This window comes from Aquarana catesbeiana, linkage group LG06 (assembly GCF_042186555.1).
Source record: "Aquarana catesbeiana isolate 2022-GZ linkage group LG06, ASM4218655v1, whole genome shotgun sequence".
NCBI classification, from domain to species: Eukaryota; Metazoa; Chordata; class Amphibia; order Anura; family Ranidae; genus Aquarana; species Aquarana catesbeiana.
In genome coordinates this window covers 118,520,511-118,539,138 of record NC_133329.1, presented here as the reverse complement: position 1 = coordinate 118,539,138, position 18,628 = coordinate 118,520,511, and the positions used below count along the sequence as shown (strand labels likewise).

Sequence of the window (18,628 nt, the reverse complement as noted above, 5' to 3'; positions counted from 1 at the left end):
AATCCGCTCGTCTGTATGCTAGTCCGACGGACGAAAACCGACGCTAGGGCAGCTATTGGCTACTGGCTATCAACTTCCTTATTTTAGTCCGGTCGTACGTCTTCAAGTACGAATCAGACTTTGGTGTGATCGTGTGTAGCCACGTCCGTTCATTCAAAAGTCCGTCGGACCTTTGATACCGAAAAGTCCACCCGTGTGTACACGGCATAACTGAGTACACTAAGGTAAATCAGGATTCTCAGAGCACTCATTACATCAGAGCTCCCCTTTACACCAGAGGCCACAGTGTCCCCCCTTACATCAGAGTCCTCTCCGTACACCAGAGCATCCCTTATTTTAGAGTCCCCAGAGTTCTCCCTTACATCAGAGTCTGCAAAGTTCCCCCTTACAGTGAAAGGGAACTCTGCAAGTTCAGATGTTAATGGGGAACTCTGTGGACTCTGAGGTAAAGGGGGAACTCTGTGGACTCTGATGTAAAGGGGCTCTTGTGATTAACTTCATATGATTAGGAATGTTATTGAATAGCAACATCTATGCATAGTTTATCTATGCATATTATGAAAAAAAAAATTGCTGTGCAATGCCGAAGTGTTAGGGTTCGACTTGAAGAAAAGGTGGCAACCCTAATTACCTCTCAGGGATTATATACAAAGCAATAAAAAAAAAAAAGTAGTGTTTTCACATAAACTTTTATTGAGTGTGATTTGTTGAAGTTTTCCTGAGGCACATTACTGAGCAGACACCGTGAGCCTGCTACCCCAGCAGCATTACAGGCCAGCCTCTGCCGCGGCCATGTTGGATTAGTCCATTCCACTTTCAGAAGAGGGGAGTCACCACTGGACTATAGGCTGGCTTGGTGCATCAGTTCGAAATAAATATCATTTAGTGACATTCTAGCCCGTTCTTGGTGACAGAGAAGAGCGGTAGGTGTGTGGGCACCGGTGAGTGAACCTGTGAGAGGAGGAGCCCGGGGAGGGTGGAAGGTGACCTCCCCTTTGTCCGGCGTTGGTTCGCTCCTTTTCCGCCCGACGCCGGCTCCGGTGCACATGGCCTGCTAGTAGCGCCAAGCGCCCGGATTGTCGTGTGGCCCGAGCCCAGAGAAGAGGACAGCATCACGGCGGAGCGGAGGTGACGGAGACAGAGGAGGGGATGCACGGGCCGGAAGAGCTCGCCATGGAGGACGAGGAGGGCACCGAGGAGGAGATGTCGTTCAGTGACCCGGAGGACTTCGAGGACGACATCACGGAGGAGGGTGAGGCGGGTGTGGGGGAGGAGGATGGAGGCCTCGGGCCGGACACACGTGGCTGCTGGGGGACTACAAGGAGCAGCGGACCGGGGGAAGGGAGAACAGGCCTCCTCCTCTATGGGCCTTCATTGTGTGTGGTATCTCCGGCCTGGTCTGATCATACCTGCAGGCCCCAACATCTGGAGGGAGACTTCCCATTATAACACGGGGATGAGCGCCCACCTATACTGTAGTGTTGTAGATCAGTGTATCCCCCCCTCCCAGCATTGTCCTAGGATCACATTGTACCATGAATGGGCCACAAAGCAGATCTGCACCTTTTTTCGCAATGCACATGTGTATTAGAGATGAATTGGGGTACCAGTTGTGCCGTATTCACATTATTGGGCTGTGAGAATGTGTGCGGGTACATGTGATGTGTGTAGGCACCAACATTGGATAACGCCCCCTCCCCCAAAACACACGTAATGTACATTCATGAAACTTGTGAGTTGCTATGTTGCACAGCAGTTTAAGCCGAGGTCCACGTACAGCGACTTATTCGTGTGAACCGCCTCCTGTACGCGTGAGAAAGATGTAACGGACCCTTTTTCTTACTTTTTTTTTTTTCCCTGTGGTAAATCTAGACATGTCCAAATCTCCCTTGCCTCTGAAACCTGATCTGTGTTCAGAATGCACTCCAAAGGCTTGCAAACAAGCGGCGAGGAAGCAATGTGGCTAGGGTTGCCACCTCATCCCTTTAAAATCGAACACATAGTAAAGTGGTTGTAAACTCCTAAGGAGGAAAAAAGAACCTGCAAGACAAAGGCATAATGAGTTAGTATGTATCTCATACTAACTCATTATGAAATACTTGCTTTAGAATGAAGCTGCTGCAGCGCCCCCCCCCCCCCCGTACGCCGATGTGACCGGCAACGTGTCTCCTGGAGTCATTGCTGGGTTCACAGGCTCCGGTGCTGTGATTGGCCGGAGCTACCGGGCATGGCTACTGAAGAAACTGCACGAGCGGTCTGTTTCTTCAGTGCGCATGTACCGATGATGTCGGCACATGCGGATACAGTGAATATCTCCTAAAATGTGCACGTTTAGGAGATATTCATGGTAGGGCTGGGGAAAAAATGGATTTGAATCTTAAATCGAGTTGAGAGGTCAAATCGATTCAAAATTTAAGCAAATCGATTTTTTTTTTTTTTCACCAGGACCGGCTCTGACACTGCGCCGGTCCTGCGGAGCTGCGGGCAGGAGTTTTTAGGTGAGGCAGGTGCTTCGGCCTAGTCCGCAAGGCCGGACGCCGCGGACCAGGCCGAAGCCATGGCTTCACCTAAAAACTCTTGCCCGCAGCTCCTCAGGACCGGCGCAGCGTCAAAAAAAAAAAAAACTCGATTTGAATCGTGAAACAATTTTTTTTTTTTTTTTTGAGAAAATCACCCAGCTCTTCTAATTCACGGTACCTACAGGTGAGCCTTATTATAGGCTTACCTGTAGGTAAAAGTGGTGTAACGGGGTTTACAACCAATTTGATTGCACAATTTCTGTGGCTGATTAAGGTAATAATTAAACTCGGTGCCTTGTCTGCATTAAATTACCCTCAGAACCTGCGTAATGCATATGTGTTTGGGTTTAAAGGGATGAGGTGGCAACCCTTGATGAGACACCTCCTGCTTTTCCTTTTTTTTTTTTTTTTTTTTTGCTGGCAAACATGCCGCAACCATGTTTGCAACGCTTCCTCATTGACTTGAATGTGTAACAACCAAACTACTGTTCGGTCACCTTTGCTTAGCTTCGGCCAGCGGCATTGCGGCCGTGCCATGTAAACATCCCCATTTTTTGCCTATTGCAGTTAAGGGGTAGGGGGGGTTGCTGGGTAGCATAAACACAGCTCAACTATGCGTGTTTGCCATTTTTCCACTTCTGTGGACCTAGCCTAAAGTAGAATTCCAGGATAATCTTAATACATCTTTCTTCCACTGGTTAATCAGAATAGGTGTTAAATAGGGGAGAGAGAATTTTTATGATTACTTGTTTTATCCTAGAATTCTACTAAGTGTCAGGCTGCGATGTGCAACGTAATAACAGGACAATTTGCCTCATAAATGGCATCCCCGACGCACTTTGCAGACAGAGGTGCATTGCAATTTGCTATCCAAAAAAGTGGCGGTCCAATTTTTGTGCAGTTGAGGTGCATGATCACTTGTGAATATAGAACTGGCTGCTTGAGGCAGCACTTGTTAATATTCAAAATGACAATGCAAATGTGTTGCTCTATCAATTAACCACTTCAGCACCGGAAGATTTTACTCCCTTCCTGACCAGAGCACTTTTTACAATTTGGCACTGCGTCGGTTTAACTGACAATTGCGCGGTCATGCAATGTTGTACCCGAACAAAATTTGTGTACTTTTTTCTCCCACAAATAGAGCTTTCTTTTGATGCTATTTGATCACCACTGCGGTTTTTATTTTTTGCGCCATAAACGCAAAAGTGACAATTTTGAAAAATAAAATTTTACCTTTTGCTATAATAAATATCCCCAAATTAAAAAAAAAAAAAAAAAAAACACATTTCTTCATGAGTTTAGATTGAGAGATATCTATCTATCTATCTATCTATCTATCTATCTATCTATCTATCTATCTATCTATCTATCTATCTATCTATCTATCCTACATATTTTTGGTAAAATAATCACAATAAGCGTATATTGATTCGTTTGCGCAAAAGTTATAGCGTCTACAAACTATGGGAAAGATTTATGGCATTTTTATTTTTTTTTAGCGGTATTATGGCAGACGGATTGGACATTTTTTGGGACCATTGACCTTTATACAGCGATCAGTGCTATAAATATGCACCGATTACTGTGTAAATGTCACTGGTAGGGAAGGGGTTAACACTAGGGGGGGTGATCAAGGGGTTAAATGTGTGTTCTAAGGGGGAATTGGACTGACTGGGGGAGGAGACATATCGTTGTTCTTACTTAGTAGGGACAAACGATATATCTCCTCTCCCCTAGCAGAACAGGGATTGTGCCGGTCGGGAACCGGTTAAAGTGCTAGTGCATCAATAATACAACGATAGAAATCAATCAAGTGAAAATACTTAAAACCAGTGTGTAAAAGAACACCAACATGTGAGGATGGATTAATTCATAAATATCCAGACACAATACATTGTCAAAGTGCTCAGTGCAAACAGTTCATGAAACTGATGTACTTGTTGCCCAAATCCCATAATGCTGTGTGAATGTACACCACTTCACACCCCACTTACAAGTTGCCTACCGACATTTAAGACCTCAAAGGAGGAGGTCTGGCTGCACTTTGTGAAAAATCTCCACTAGGATGGATTGATGGCACACTCCAGGGCTCAGGAACAGGGTTTCCAAAGCAATCCACAGAAAAACTCAAGAAGATGTAAAGGCAAAAGAGGGGACTCATAGTGTTGTAATGTAAAATTCCACCAATTTATTAAGTTACAAAACTGCTCGCATATGGCAGGTAAAAAGATTTCATCTAGTCAGATATGCATATTCAACACATTCAGGGGCGTGATTATGTCAACGCTGTAGCTCCACCCAGCTACGGTTGTGACGTAACCACTACTACACTATAAATCCCTCCTTTGCCTTTACATCAACTTGAGCCTGTCTGTGTATTGCTTTGGAAACCATGTTCCTGAGCCATGGAGTGTTGCCATCCATCCCAGTGAGGATCTCTCCCAAAGTGCAGACAGACCTCCACCCTTAAAGTCTTACCTGTTGGTATGCGGCTTGTGAGTGGGGTGTGACGTGGTCTATGTTCACACTGGATTATCGGATTTGGTCAATAAACACATCAATTTCATGAACTGTTTGCACTAAGGGTTGGGCTATTTTTGCACTGGGCACTTTGCTAATGTATTGCATCTGGATATTTATGAATTGATCCATCTTCACATGTTGGTGTTTGTTATTTTTATTTATGCACTGGTTTTATGTATTTTGACTTATATCTTTGTATTTTTGCACTAGCTACACAGGTGTCAAACTGGCTGCTCTCCAGCTGTTGCAAGTCCCATAAGGCATTGCAAGGCTGACAGTTACCAGCATGACTCCCACAGGCAAAGGCATGATGGGACTTGTAGTTCCGCAACAGCTGGAGGGCCACTAGTTTGACACCCCTAGCACTTTATTTAAAAGCACAGCACATTTTCATTTTTATGAATTATATGTATGTGGGTATTTAGTGAGTGCTGCTATCACTTTCTAGTTACTATATTTTATTTTTGATTATTTTCTGACACCTAGCACAACCAATCTTCGTTTTTCAATATTCAAAATAACTTGTGTGCTTTAACATGCTGCAGATCAGTGGTTGTATGAAGGTGGCCCTGGGGCTCGTATCACACGGCTGCTGGTGTGCACTGGGATGAAACTTTGCCAATGCGCCAATCCGCACTGTTTACTTTTTTCTTTCTCTTTATTTTGTTAGAACTTGTCACAAGTGATATTTCGTTAAAGGCTAAATTCATCTTTTGGAGAAAAAAAAAATACATGCACATATTTTTAAAGGTTTATTTTTAACTGCCTGCATGATCAGCAGATTGTGGGTGCAATGGCACACACTGCTTACAGCTCTCTGCCCGTACCTCTGTATAGGCAGATAGTTCCTGAGCTGTTGGCGGTGTGAATCAACAATGGGTGTGCTAATCTTTGTGCCCACAGTTTATGCAAACTTCAATTCTGTCTGCCATGGTGGTGGACAGAGCTTATAGTTTATTCATTCACAGATCTCCTGTAAAAAGTACAGATGCCTGAAAAAAAGTACTGCATTTGGTGCTTTTTTTAGTTTTTCCAGTGCAGAAGGGTGGTGTAAACTGGCCTCATAGGAAAAAGGTTTTTGCATCATAATAATTGAGTGCATGTAATGTATATTGCTGTATTGTGCGCATTACTGCACTGCAGCATAGAAGTGTGAGCCCATTCACACCAACATTGTCAGGCTTTTTTGCCCAACGTGAGAGCAAGGCAATTCCCCCTTATGTCCTATTGTTTCCATTCACATCAATGTTGTATGCACTGAAAAAAAGACGCATTGCATTTTTGTGCAGTGTTCTCCAGTGCACTGTGGTTTGTAACAATACCATAGAAAAATAAAAATAAAGCAGTGCATGATGTTTCCTTTGATGTGAATGGGCCCTTGCATAATCCAGTGTTTAAGTCTCCCCAGGTATGAGGGCATCTCATCTTGGGCACCCATTGATAAGTTAATTTATTTCTGCTACCATTGTAGTCCCTGTGTACAGAAAGCAAAACCTTTGTGCTTAAAGTGAAACTCTAGGCAGATTTAAAATACATGGATTAATGCAGCTCTGTAATCCTTTTAATACATAATTTAAAGCAGTAGTAAACCCGCTGACTTTTTTTTTTCCCTACACCTGTAAGGGAAAAGGCATAATGAGCTAGTATGCACCGCATACTAGCTCATTATGAGATACTTACCTTAGAACGAAGCGTCGGCATCTCACCCGGTCCACGCCGAGGTAGCTGACATTTCCCCTCGGCGTGTCTTCCGGGTATCGCGGCTCCGGCGATGTCGTCACGCGCAGGAGACTTTTTCCGGCAAAGTCCAGGGGCTGCTGGGCTTTCAGCCGAGAATCCCCTGTGCGCATGCGCCGCTGCAGTCAGCGGATCATTGCGAGGGGAATATCTCCTAAACCTTATAGGTTTAGAAGATATTTTTTTTACCTACAGGCAAGCCTTATTATAGGCTTACCTGCAGGTAAAAGTTTAAAAAATAGGTATACAACTGCTTTAAATGTGGTGTGTTTTTTTTTTTTCCCATTTCCGTCTTTCAGGACAGCACCATAGAGAGACCTTGGCTCCTCCCCTTCTGAGGAAACACCGCCTTCAACTTAAAGCTTTAAACCTCACCGCTCTCCCCCGGCCCCTCAGTTCTGGTGTTTCCTCCGGTGGGGAGACATCGCAAGGAACCAGGGCCGCACAGCTAGGGAGGCTGAGGCTAATTGCAGGCTGACCAAAGGGGGCGCTCTCTCTGGCTCTCTCCTGCTCTTTTTTTCTAAAGAAGGCTGCAGTCTAAGGGGCTAGGGTGGCTGAGTACCTTTTAGAAGACTGCACATCACGCTCCCCCAGCTTCTCTTAGTGAAGTTGTAAGCTGGGGGGGTCCGTTTTCTTTCTTGCCTAGCAGTGGCATAGGCGGAGGCACAGAAGACCGCCCTGCACTTGCAGCCAGCGTGGGAGCTCTGAGCGCTGGGTCGGAGGACGGGTGACGTCATTTCCGGCGGAGGTCGGTGTTTCCGTCTGACCCGTGACTTCCGGTTCCGGTCGCGGTGTTGAAAACGGACCGCGCGTTCGGCTGGTGCTGCCTCTGACTTGCTGTGGGGACAGTACACAGGGGCTTGGATCACCACTGCACTCTAAGGAGATGTCGGAAGCAGAGGCTTCAAGAACCGCTCCAGGAGAATCCTGCACCAGCCACTCTAAGGTAAGAGGAACCCTGGGGTGGTGTTCCCTTACCGCTTCCTGTAAAGCTCCACAGGTGTAGAACTCCCCCTGGTGGTGAAGGGGGGGAAAGGGTTGTGTCTGGGTCCCTGGTGATGGTTGGTCCCGGGAAGTGCACCCCTGGTGGCCCTCCGTGGTAGTGCTGGTGAAAGTTTGCTGATTGCTCCCTACCTTTAACTTGTTTTCCAGGGCAAAGCTACAGAGAAAAGCAAGTCGCCCCACAGTGCCAAGAAGAAATGCCCCTCATGTAAAATCACAATGGGGGAATCTTGGTCTAAACCCCTTTGCAGGGATTGTATAGAGGGGCTAGTAAGGGAGCAATCTGGAGAACAGTCTTCAGATTTAGCAGCATCCGTGAAAGAACTTTCCAATACGGTGCAGACTTTTAAAACATTATTTGCCAGTCTTCAGTTGCCACAGCCGCAGGTTGTTTCTCCACCAGCACAGCAGAGTGTTCCTCAATCCTTAATGGATGCTCCCTCGGGAAGTGGAGAGAATCCAGGAGGTGCCAGATTCGAGGTTGAGGAAGAGCCTGATAGCGGGTCCTCAGATCCCCAGGGGGAATCAGAGGGAGAGGAGGCGGAAGGGGAATCCACAAGATCCTCTCGCTACAAGCTTTCCCTGGAGGAGGTGGAGGAGCTCCTAGGAGCCATTCATACCACCCTAGGAATCCAGGAGGAAAGGAAAAAACTTTCACTCCATGACCAGATGTACAAGGGACTAGGGGAACATAAAAGGAAGGTGTTCCCGGTCCATGAGGTCTTAGTCGACGCCATCAAAAAGGAGTGGCAAGACCCCGAAAGGAAGCCTTTCCTTTCAAAGGCACTTAAGCGTAGGTTCCCCTTTGCAGAAGAAGAGGCGCTGGTATGGAACAAATCGCCTAAGCTAGACGCAGCCTTTTCGCAGGTCTCCAGGCACACTGACTTGGCCTTTGAGGACATGGGGGCACTCCCAGATCCCATGGATAAAAGGATAGATTCCCTCCTGAAAAAATCCTGGGACTCTTCCATAGGGAACCTCAAACCTGCCATGGCGTCCACGGTGGTGGCACGAAACATGGAGTATTGGCTAACGCAAATTAGGGCGCATATAGAGGCGGGCACGCCTAAGGAAACAATCCTTTCGTCTTTTCCCATGCTCCTTAAAGGAATAGCTTACCTGGCAGATGCGTCAGCTGAATCGGTGCGTATGTCTGCAAGATCAGCCGCATTGTCCAATTCAGCAAGAAGAGCCCTATGGCTTAAAACATGGCAGGGAGATACCGCATCCAAGGTTAAACTCTGCGGCATTCCTCTCACGGGGGACTTGCTTTTCGGGCCAGGTCTGGAAGCTGTGTTGGATAGAACGGCTGACAGAAAAAAGGCATTTCCTTTTAAAAGAAAACCGGCAGAGACTAAAAGAAAGTCTCGGCCGTGGAAGAAGTTGGACCCCCCAAAATCTGATCAACAGAAAAAGGGGTGGGGACAAAAAGGGAAGGGGCGTGGGGGGGCTATTTTTCGCCCTCCTGAACAGCCCAAAAAGACAAAGTGACAGAATAACGGTGGGAGGAAGACTGGGGGCCTTCCTGCCACAGTGGGAGATGATCACCTCCAACAATTTTATTTTGGAAGTCATAAGAAGAGGGTACAGGTTGGAGTTTGCAGAACCTCCACCATGCAGACTCCTCGTAACCACGCTTCCGAAATGTGCAGAGAGGTCAGCGGCTCTCCTTTCCTCCCTCCAGGAGTTGGAGGAACAGGAGGTGGTAGTTCGAGTGCCAGAAGGAGAGACGGGCAGAGGCTTTTACTCCCACATTTTTGTGGTGCGCAAACCCTCGGGGAAGTTCAGGCTCATCCTGAACCTGAAGCCTCTGAACGTCTCTCTCACCTACAGGAGGTTCCGAATGGACTCTATCTATTCGGTAAAGACACTTCTTCCTCCAAACTGCTTTATGGCATCGATAGACTTGAGGGATGCCTACCTGCACATTCCCATTGCAGATCAGTGTCAAAGGTTCCTCAGGCTGGCAATAAATACCAGAGAAGGGACCTTTCACTGGCAGTTCAGGGCCCTTCCCTTCGGACTATCCTCTTCCCCCCGCATCTTCACCAAAGTCATGGTAGAAGTCTTGGCTTTCCTACGGATCAGGGGCATTTCAGTGATCGCTTATTTAGACGATCTACTTCTTTTTGCCCCTTCCGCGGAACAACTGTCGCTGGACCTGCAGTTGACAAGGAACATCTTAGAGGGTCTAGGTTGGCTCTTAAATCTGGAGAAGTCCAATCTGACTCCTTCGCAAAAAGTAATCTTTTTAGGTTACCTGTTGGACTCAACAAAACAAAAGGTCTTCCTGCCTATGGAGAAAATCCAGAAGGTAGACAGGGACAGCATGTGAGAGTCCGGTCGGACAACTCCTCAGCTGTAGCCTACATAAACAGGCAGGGGGGTACCAGGAGCAGACCTCTGTGGACCCTGGTAGAAAGCATTCTCAGATGGGCCGAATTAAACGTCCTATCCCTCTCGGCAGTGCATCTGAAAGGAGATCAGAATCTGGTGGCGGATTACCTCAGCAGGAAACGGCTGAGGGAAGGCGACTGGGTTCTGAATCAGGGGGTTTTCGAAGCAATATCCCAGAAATGGGGGAGGCCATGCATAGACCTCTTTGCCTCGAGAGAAAACAGGAAGGTGCATCTCTTCTTCTCCCTAAACAGGTGGGATGGAGCTCTAGGGATAGACGCACTGGCTCAGAGTTGGGCTTTCGACAGGTGTTATGCCTTCCCCCCACCTGTACTAATCCCAGCCGTCCTAAGAAAATTCCAACTGGAAAACACAACTCTCATTCTTATTGCGCCACATTGGCCCAGGAGGCCTTGGTTCTCCATCCTGAGAAGTCTGGCAGCGGAACCCCCCTGGCTTTTGCCAGTTCAGGAGAATCTCCTTTCCCAGGGGCCAATCTGTTGTCCCCAGGTGGGGAGATGGAGCCTCGCGGCTTGGCTACTGAGGAAGAACTGTTGAAGAACAGAGGTTTCTCAGATAGCTTGGTAAAGACCCTCCTTAACTGCAGGAAAAAAGAAACCCAGGTCATCTACCAAAAGACATGGAGGCGTTTTAATAGCTGGTGTACAGAAACTTCTTTTGATACTCACAGCTCTATAGCGGTCTTAGAGTTCCTGCAGGCAGGGGCGGACAAGGGGTTAGCCCTTGGCACCCTGAAAGGACAGGTTTCTGCTTTGAGTGTGTTTCTGGAGAAACAACTAGCCACCGATCCTTGGGTCATTAGATTTTTTAAAGCATTGAGTAGGCAGAGACCTCTGAAGGCCCCCCCCTTCCCAATGTGGGATCTGTCCTTGGTCCTACAAGCACTTACAGGGGAACCCTTTGAGCCATTGGAGACGTGTACGCTAAAATGGATTAGCCTCAAAACGGTGTTTTTGGTGGCAATCACTACGGCAAGAAGAGTAAGTGAACTCGAGGCCCTCTCCATTAGGGCCCCCTTTTTTCAGGTATTCCCGGACAGGGTAATTTTTAAGGCCGATCCGGCCTTCTTACCGAAAGTAGCCTCGGTTTTTCATAGAGGCCAGGAAATTGTTTTGCCCACCTTTTGTTTGAATCCTGTGAGGGAACAGGAACATAGGTTTCATAAACTAGATGTAAGAAGGTGTGTCCTGCAATACTTGGAGGATACAAAACCATTTAGAAAATCTGATTCCTTTTTTGTGTTATTTTCAGGAACCAGGAAAGGAGGCAAAGCCTCGAGGCGCACTTTAGCTAGGTGGCTAAGGTTAGCTATCAGTCAGGCTTATATATTTAGCGGGTTAGAAGCCCCTAAGGGTATCAGGGCACACTCCACAAGGGCAGTGGCGACCTCTCAGGCCGAGTGGGCTGGTGCGTCTCCGGAGCAGATCTGTAGAGCGGCAACGTGGTCTAGATTCGACACGTTCGTGAAACACTACAGATTGGACCTTCTGTCAGCAAAAGACCAGGCTTTTGGGCGTAAGGTTCTGCAGGCAGTAGTCCCACCCTAAGGTAAGGTGCTCGCTTATCCTCTCTATGGTGCTGTCCTGAAAGACGGAAATGGGAAAATCGGAGTTACTTACCGGTAACGTCCTTTTCCAGGAGTCTTTCAGGACAGCACAGTTACCCACCCTACTGTAGGGATATTCGTGATGGAGTTCATCGCAGAAGAACGTCAGGTAAGATCAAAGTTATTATGACGTGTTCTTGTGTCTCCCCAGCTAACCGGAGGTCCTCTTGAAGAACTGAGGGGCCGGGGGAGAGCGGTGAGGTTTAAAGCTTTAAGTTGAAGGCGGTGTTTCCTCAGAAGGGGAGGAGCCAAGGTCTCTCTATGGTGCTGTCCTGAAAGACTCCTGGAAAAGGACGTTACCGGTAAGTAACTCCGATTTTTTTTTTTTTTTTTTTCTGCTGAGTGGGGGACTAAAGCCTAGTACACACGGAACGAATGTCGGGTGTCATCGGCCGGTTCAATAGAAACCGGCCAAAAGGTTTGCCGACCGTCTCCTGATCAGTGCTCTCAGCCAATGAGTGCTAGCGGAGGGACCGTTCCCCTGTCAGAACACAATAGCTCAGCTGGGGAGACTGCTGTACTAACCTTGCATAGTTAGTGCAGTGGCCCCTCCTGAGCTGTTCAGGTTTTTTTTTTTTTTCCCAGCCCGCTGGGTTAAATTAAAAAAAAAAAAAAAAAAAACTCTACTAGGCTTAAGTTGCCTGTACAGTAAGTAAAAATGCAGCATAGAAAGATTACATCTCTCCTTCCAGGCAGACCTTAGCTATGTGGGAGAATTGCGCAAATCCCAGGGCTGGAAGGACAGAAATGCAAATTCCTTGGCAGGTAAAACTGCTCCCAATATTTTATTGATGGTTTTTAGCTGTTAGACTGGTTGTCAGCTTTAAACAACAATATTGTTGGATTTAACCCTAGGTTCACAATAGAACGATTTCTCATGCAATTTGATCTCTCAAAGTCGCAACCTATTGGCGACAATGGTACTGTTCCAATCGGTGTGTGACACCGATTTTGCGGCGCCACACCAATTTGCATAAGTAGTTCCTACACTGCTTTTGCCGATTTCAGGTGCGACTTCAATAGACATCTTTGTATGAAGCCACACAGATGTCTATCAAGTAGCACCTGAAATCTCGCTGACCTTGCTACTTTGAAATTGCGCTACTTCACTTGAAGTAGCGTGATTTCAAAGTAGCATCCATGTGAACCAGGGTTAAAGTGCATTTACTATACCCAAACACTTTTTTTTTTTTTTATTATTTACAAGATTGAGAAGGGGATGGATAAAATCCTGTATTTGGTTTTCCATTTAAGCAGATTTGCCTTTAGTTCCAGAGGAAAAATATCTGTGAGAGGTAATTCCCTGTTGTCACTGGAACAGTCGTCCCTATTGGAAGATTTCTCTTTACTTCCAGTGTCCTAACCATAAAATATTGGCTTTCCCATTGCTTCATGTCCAGGTGATGGGATGAATAGGATGAATCCCTACAGGAGGAGCCCAGCAAGAATATGAGGTCTGACTGGAGACGTAGCATTTAAAGCCTTACTCTAGGTTTTAGTGAACTTTAAATAGTTTAGACCAGATGAAGATCAGAACAAGAGACGTAGAAAACCTGACTGAGCTCAACCTCACATGTACACACTGTGTGCTGTATACATAAGTAAATATATTGTAAAAGGACCTAGTGATCTGACACACACACATATAATTATTACAGGTGTTTATATAGCACAATTTGCATTCATTTGAGTCTCTGTCCCCAAAGAGCTTACAATCTAAGGTGTCAATAACGCATGTATGTATACACTGGATCAAATTTTAAACAGACTCCAATTATCCTACCAGCATGTCTTTGGAGTGTGGGCGAAAACCCGCACAGGCAGAGTAGGCCGATAATGTCCTAATGATGCTTTTCACCAAGGACCCTAGTGCTGCAAGTGCTAACCTATAGGCCACTGTGCTGTGCCATATGTTGCACTGACACAATATGAGTATGCTATCAGAGAAGCCAGTCCTTATCTGCATACTTCTTCTTTTGTCAGTGACTCAAAGTATTGAAGTCGGGGTATTTGCAGCTCAAAAGGTCAGCAAAAAGTAGCTTCAAGCCATGGTAACAAAAGCCACATCCAGTCTGCCCTTTCTATCGAGAAGTCATTTTTGTCAAAATAGAAGATTTCATCTTTAAATGCAAATGGCAGAGTTAGGTGGACATAGTAGTCAGCAATACAAAACGGATAAGTAAAAAAATTGTATGAAAAGTCTTTTCGTTGAGGATTGTCAGATCTGCCCCTCAATTTCAAATCGGATGATATTGGCTTTAAAAACACTTTTTCCCTTTTTGTACATGAAGCTGTTACCACACTTCATCTCCTGGGAGGATTATTTTAGTGTGTGTGTGTGTGTGTGTGTACATATGATTTTTTTTGTTCTGGTGTTAGAAGTTAGGAGTAAGGCATTTTTAGCTGACACGTAGTCAGTTGGCTATTTTTGATAAACTTGTCATGTCAGCACAGCCCATCTGTATTTGTTCCCAGCCCTTACAAGAGATAATCTTAGCAGTGGTGCTTTGTGTAATGAGCTCATTCTTTAAGTAATACAAGAGAACTACTGCAGTCATAAGTTGGAGGAAATGTTATGAGGCAGTACGCGGTGTGCTTCAAATCTATCAGTTTGAGCTGTAACTGAGAATGACCACATTAACATTAGTATTGAATGTGGGTTTTTTTTGTTTTTTTGTTTTTTTTTACAAACATGGCCAGTTACAGTACAGAGAGCCGAAGCCATAAAAAGATAAGTCAAAAAGCAACATGAACAATGGGTATGTGCGGCTGAATGTGCTTATTTTTTATTTATTTTTTTTTAACATGGATTTTTTTCTGCTTAGTTTGCTGTGACGGGAGTGTGCGTCTTGTATTCAATATGTACACTTTGCCATTTTTTTGTAAATCTAGCAAACTTCACACAGCGGACCTAAATACACACCCGCATTTTTCTTTTTTTTTTGGTTCAGTGCGCCAAGGAATGCCAAAGTGGTTTTTCACGCATTATTGCATATTCTGTTTAAATGCACGCTGTACAACAATTCAATTAGGTGACCTTGCCCTCAGGCACAAATCTAAGCTGATGGCTAAATTCAAGTTCTATACATATAAGAACTTGCATAGTCCATCACCACAGGCAATCACTAGCTGTGCGAACAGCCATGTATAGCTGCGGCCACCAACAGATCAAACCATTCCCTACTCCATTCAAAACAAACAGAAAACTTTGGTGTTTAGATGCACTTTGTAGGAGAAGTATAGGCAAAGCTTTTTGGCTGTACTCCTTTGAAGGATCAGTTTGTTCTGCACTTCTGTGATCCGTTTTCAGCCGATGGCAGGCTAAAGTCCGCTGGCGGCTCTTGTTACTCAGCTGGGGAAAAATTCTGACTTTACATTTGGGATCCACCCGGATACCTAGACCGGCAGCTGACTTAGGCCACTTTCACACTGCCGCGACTTGGAAGTCATGCGTTTTTTGCCGCAATTTCAGGGAATGCCTGTGGAAACTTGAGGTCTATGGACCTCAACTCGCATCAAAGTCAGACCAAAGTAGTACAGGGACTACTTTGAAGTCGCACAGATATGAATGGTACTCATTGCAAATCCATGGGGTACGACTTGCCATGCGACTTTGCAGTCTGAAGTCGCACAAGTGTGAAAGGAGCCTTAGCCTCTCAGCTGCACCCCTGGGAGACTTGGCCAGCTGCTCCCAGCCCAGTGCTCCAGTGAGAGCTGGAGGAGCAGAGACTGACAGTCACAGCTCTCTGCTCAGAGCGGAGGGGGAGAACTAAGTGACCAGCACGGAAATAGAGAGGTCATTAATGGCTTGTATGTTACAGAAATAGTCTCTCGTTGCCATTTCACAAGGTTCATAATGATGTCTTTAGTTTAAATTTTGAGGGTGCGGATAAAGGTCTGCTTTAAACCAAACTTAATGTTGGATGTTAGGGCAAGATCAAACTTAAACAATATATATATACTTGTGTAAGATGCTTGATCTCTAGGGTTTGTTGGAGGATGCTGCAAAAATGCACATCTCATAGAACCGATGCTGACTGGTCCTAAGAAGAAAGTTTTTCAAATTATGTTTTGCTTTTCTTTCTGTAGAGTTGCTTGGCGATATCTTGCAAGAACAGCCACATGAAGCAGATGGCATAGACTCAGTCGTTGTAGTGGATAACGTCCCTCAGGTTGGACCTGACCGTTTAGAGAAGCTGAAAAATGTAATCAACAAGATTTTCTCCAAGTTTGGAAAGATCACAAATGAGTACTACCCAGACACAGAAGGAACTACTAAAGGGTGTGTATGCAGTTTTGCTTGATGGTATTGTGCAATGTTTTATTATCCTTGAATCATTTACTGTGTTAATCTCCATTATCTACTATTTTCATATAGTAGATATGCAGGCTTCAGTTTTCATAATTTAGATTTGAAAGGGCAATTCCACTAAGAGCTTTGCTGGTTTACAGAACACATTTGCTCAAGAAATTGGCCCATTTCCTGTACACCATGCCATGAGCTCAACATGGACAGTTATTCAGCCTTGCAGGGCAGAGGCACTTGTACTATTACTGCTTACAGCGTATTGTGGAGACTTGATAGATGACAAGACTAGGCATTTGGAAAAAGAAATATATATCATAGTGTTGTGCTCTGAATATGGTGTACAGGACCTGTGAGGTGGATAAAGTCATTTGACTTTATACAACTGTGGCCAAAAGTTTGAGAATGACACACATTAATTTTCACAAAGTCTGCTGCCTTTTTATTATGGCAATTTGCATATACTCCAGAATGTTATGAAGAGTGTAAGAAAAAGAGGGGCAAGGGGAATGGGGGGGGACGACTTTATATTAAGCACAACACCAGAACCAAATGGATCAAGTAGATACTATTTAATGGTGCACATAGATGCATGTGGGACAGTACATAACATAATACATATGTGTACACACACACATAAGTGTTCCTACATAGTAAATAATATATATTAAAAATGTATTAAATGTAGCCCAAACTTGCATTCAGACGAGATTGCACACATGATAATGTCAAATTTATTTAAATTTACCTTATTTAAATATAAATTTATTATATATATATATATATATATATATATATATATATATATATATATATATATATATATATATATATATAATTATTATTCAGGGATGGAGACATACGAATTCTGCAGCAGTCGTTGTCTCATATAAAGTCCCAACAATTGAATGTTATGAAGGGTGATCAGATAAATTGCACTTGCAAAGTCCCTCTTTGCCATGAAAATGAACTTAATCCACCCCCCCCCCCCCCCCCCCCAAAAAAATACATTTCTACTGCATTTCAGCCCTGCCACAAAAGGACCAGCTGACATGTCAGTGATCCTCTCGTTCTCATAGGTGTCGGTGTTGATGAGGTCAAGGCTGGAAATCACTCTGTAAGGCCGCTTTTACACCGGCGCCAACGTTTGGCGGACTCCGCTTGCTCTCGGGGGATCGCTCCGCTTACTGAGCGGAGACTGACCCAGTCCCACTCTCCTTTATGGGGAGATTGGGTAAAAACGGACCGTTTGTCTGTTTTCATCCTATCCATCAGATGGTTGGAAAATAGGAAAAACCATGCATCTGGATTTTGCATGTCGCTGCTGACATCCGCCACTCCATAGGGGAGAATGGAGGGTCCGATCAGGTCCACCTGAAAACCTGACAGGTGGACCTGATCGGAAAGCCTGTGTGAAAGGGGCCTAATGGCGATTAAGAATAACACTTCTCTCCAGGAAAAACATCAGGAGCGGATTGATTTTCTGCAATCAGTACAGGGATTGGACTGCTGAGGACTAGGGTAAAGGCATCCGGAAAAGAAAAGGCGAGTGCTACCATCAGTTCTGTGTCATACCAACAGTAAAACACCCTGAGACCATTCATGTGTGGGGTTACTACTCAGGAAAGGAAGTGGGCTTACTCGCAAGAACACAGCCATGAATAAAGAATGGTACAAAAAACATCCTCAGATCATCTTCTTCCAACCATCCAAGAACAGTTTGACGAACAATGCCTTTTCCAGCATGATCGTCATCACTTTTGCCTTATGGCAAGGTGTTCCAAGTGGCTTGGGGAATAAAACATCGAAATTTTGGGTCCATGGCTTGGAAACTCCCCAGACCTTAATCCTATTGAGAACTTGTGGTCAATCCTTAAGAGGCGGGTGAACAAAAAACCCCACAAATTCTAACAAACTCCAAGCATTGATTATGCAAGAATGGACTTCCAGTGCCATCAGTTAGGATGTGGCCCAGTAGTTGATTGACAGCATACCAGGGCGTATTGCAGAGGTCTTAAAAAAGAAGGGTCAGCACTGCAAATATTGACTTTTTGCATAAACTTAGTAGTAAAGGCAGAGGGTTATTTTATCTTAATGCATTTTATGCATTAGGAAAAAAACCTTCTGAGCAGCAGCCTCCCTAATACTTACCTGAGCCCATCTCGATCCATTGATGTTGCGCAAGAGGCTTGGCTGTCTGGGACTCTCCTCAATGGCTGAGACAGCAGCCTCAATTGTTGTTAAAGTCAGTGAGCCAATAAGGAGAGAGAAGGGGCCAGGCCGCGGCTCCATGTCTGAATGGACACACAAAGCAGCGGCTCGGCTCGGTTGCCCCCATAGCAAGCTGCTTGCTGTGGGGGCACTCGGCAGAGGGGAGGGGCTAGAAGCGCCGCCGAGGGACATGAGAAGAGGAGGATCGGGGCTTCTCTGCGCAAAACATCTGAGTAAGTATAACATGTTTGTTATTTTTAAACAAAAAAAACAAACCTGAGACTTTAGTATTTAATGTTAATG

The 18,628-nt window shown here is 45.3% G+C and overlaps 1 protein-coding gene across 1 annotated transcript in view; it reads left to right on the top strand.

Moving 5' to 3' along the window:
- Window positions 1-993: 993 nt before the first annotated feature.
- EIF3B (eukaryotic translation initiation factor 3 subunit B) overlaps window positions 994-18,628 on the top strand; it is a 36,507-nt gene continuing 18,872 nt past the window's right edge. The window contains exons 1-2 of the mRNA XM_073636719.1: window positions 994-1,252; window positions 15,898-16,090. Of these exons, the coding sequence (XP_073492820.1) occupies window positions 1,150-1,252; window positions 15,898-16,090 (296 nt within the window). The 5' untranslated portion in view covers window positions 994-1,149. The remainder of the gene's footprint in view (window positions 1,253-15,897; window positions 16,091-18,628) is intronic.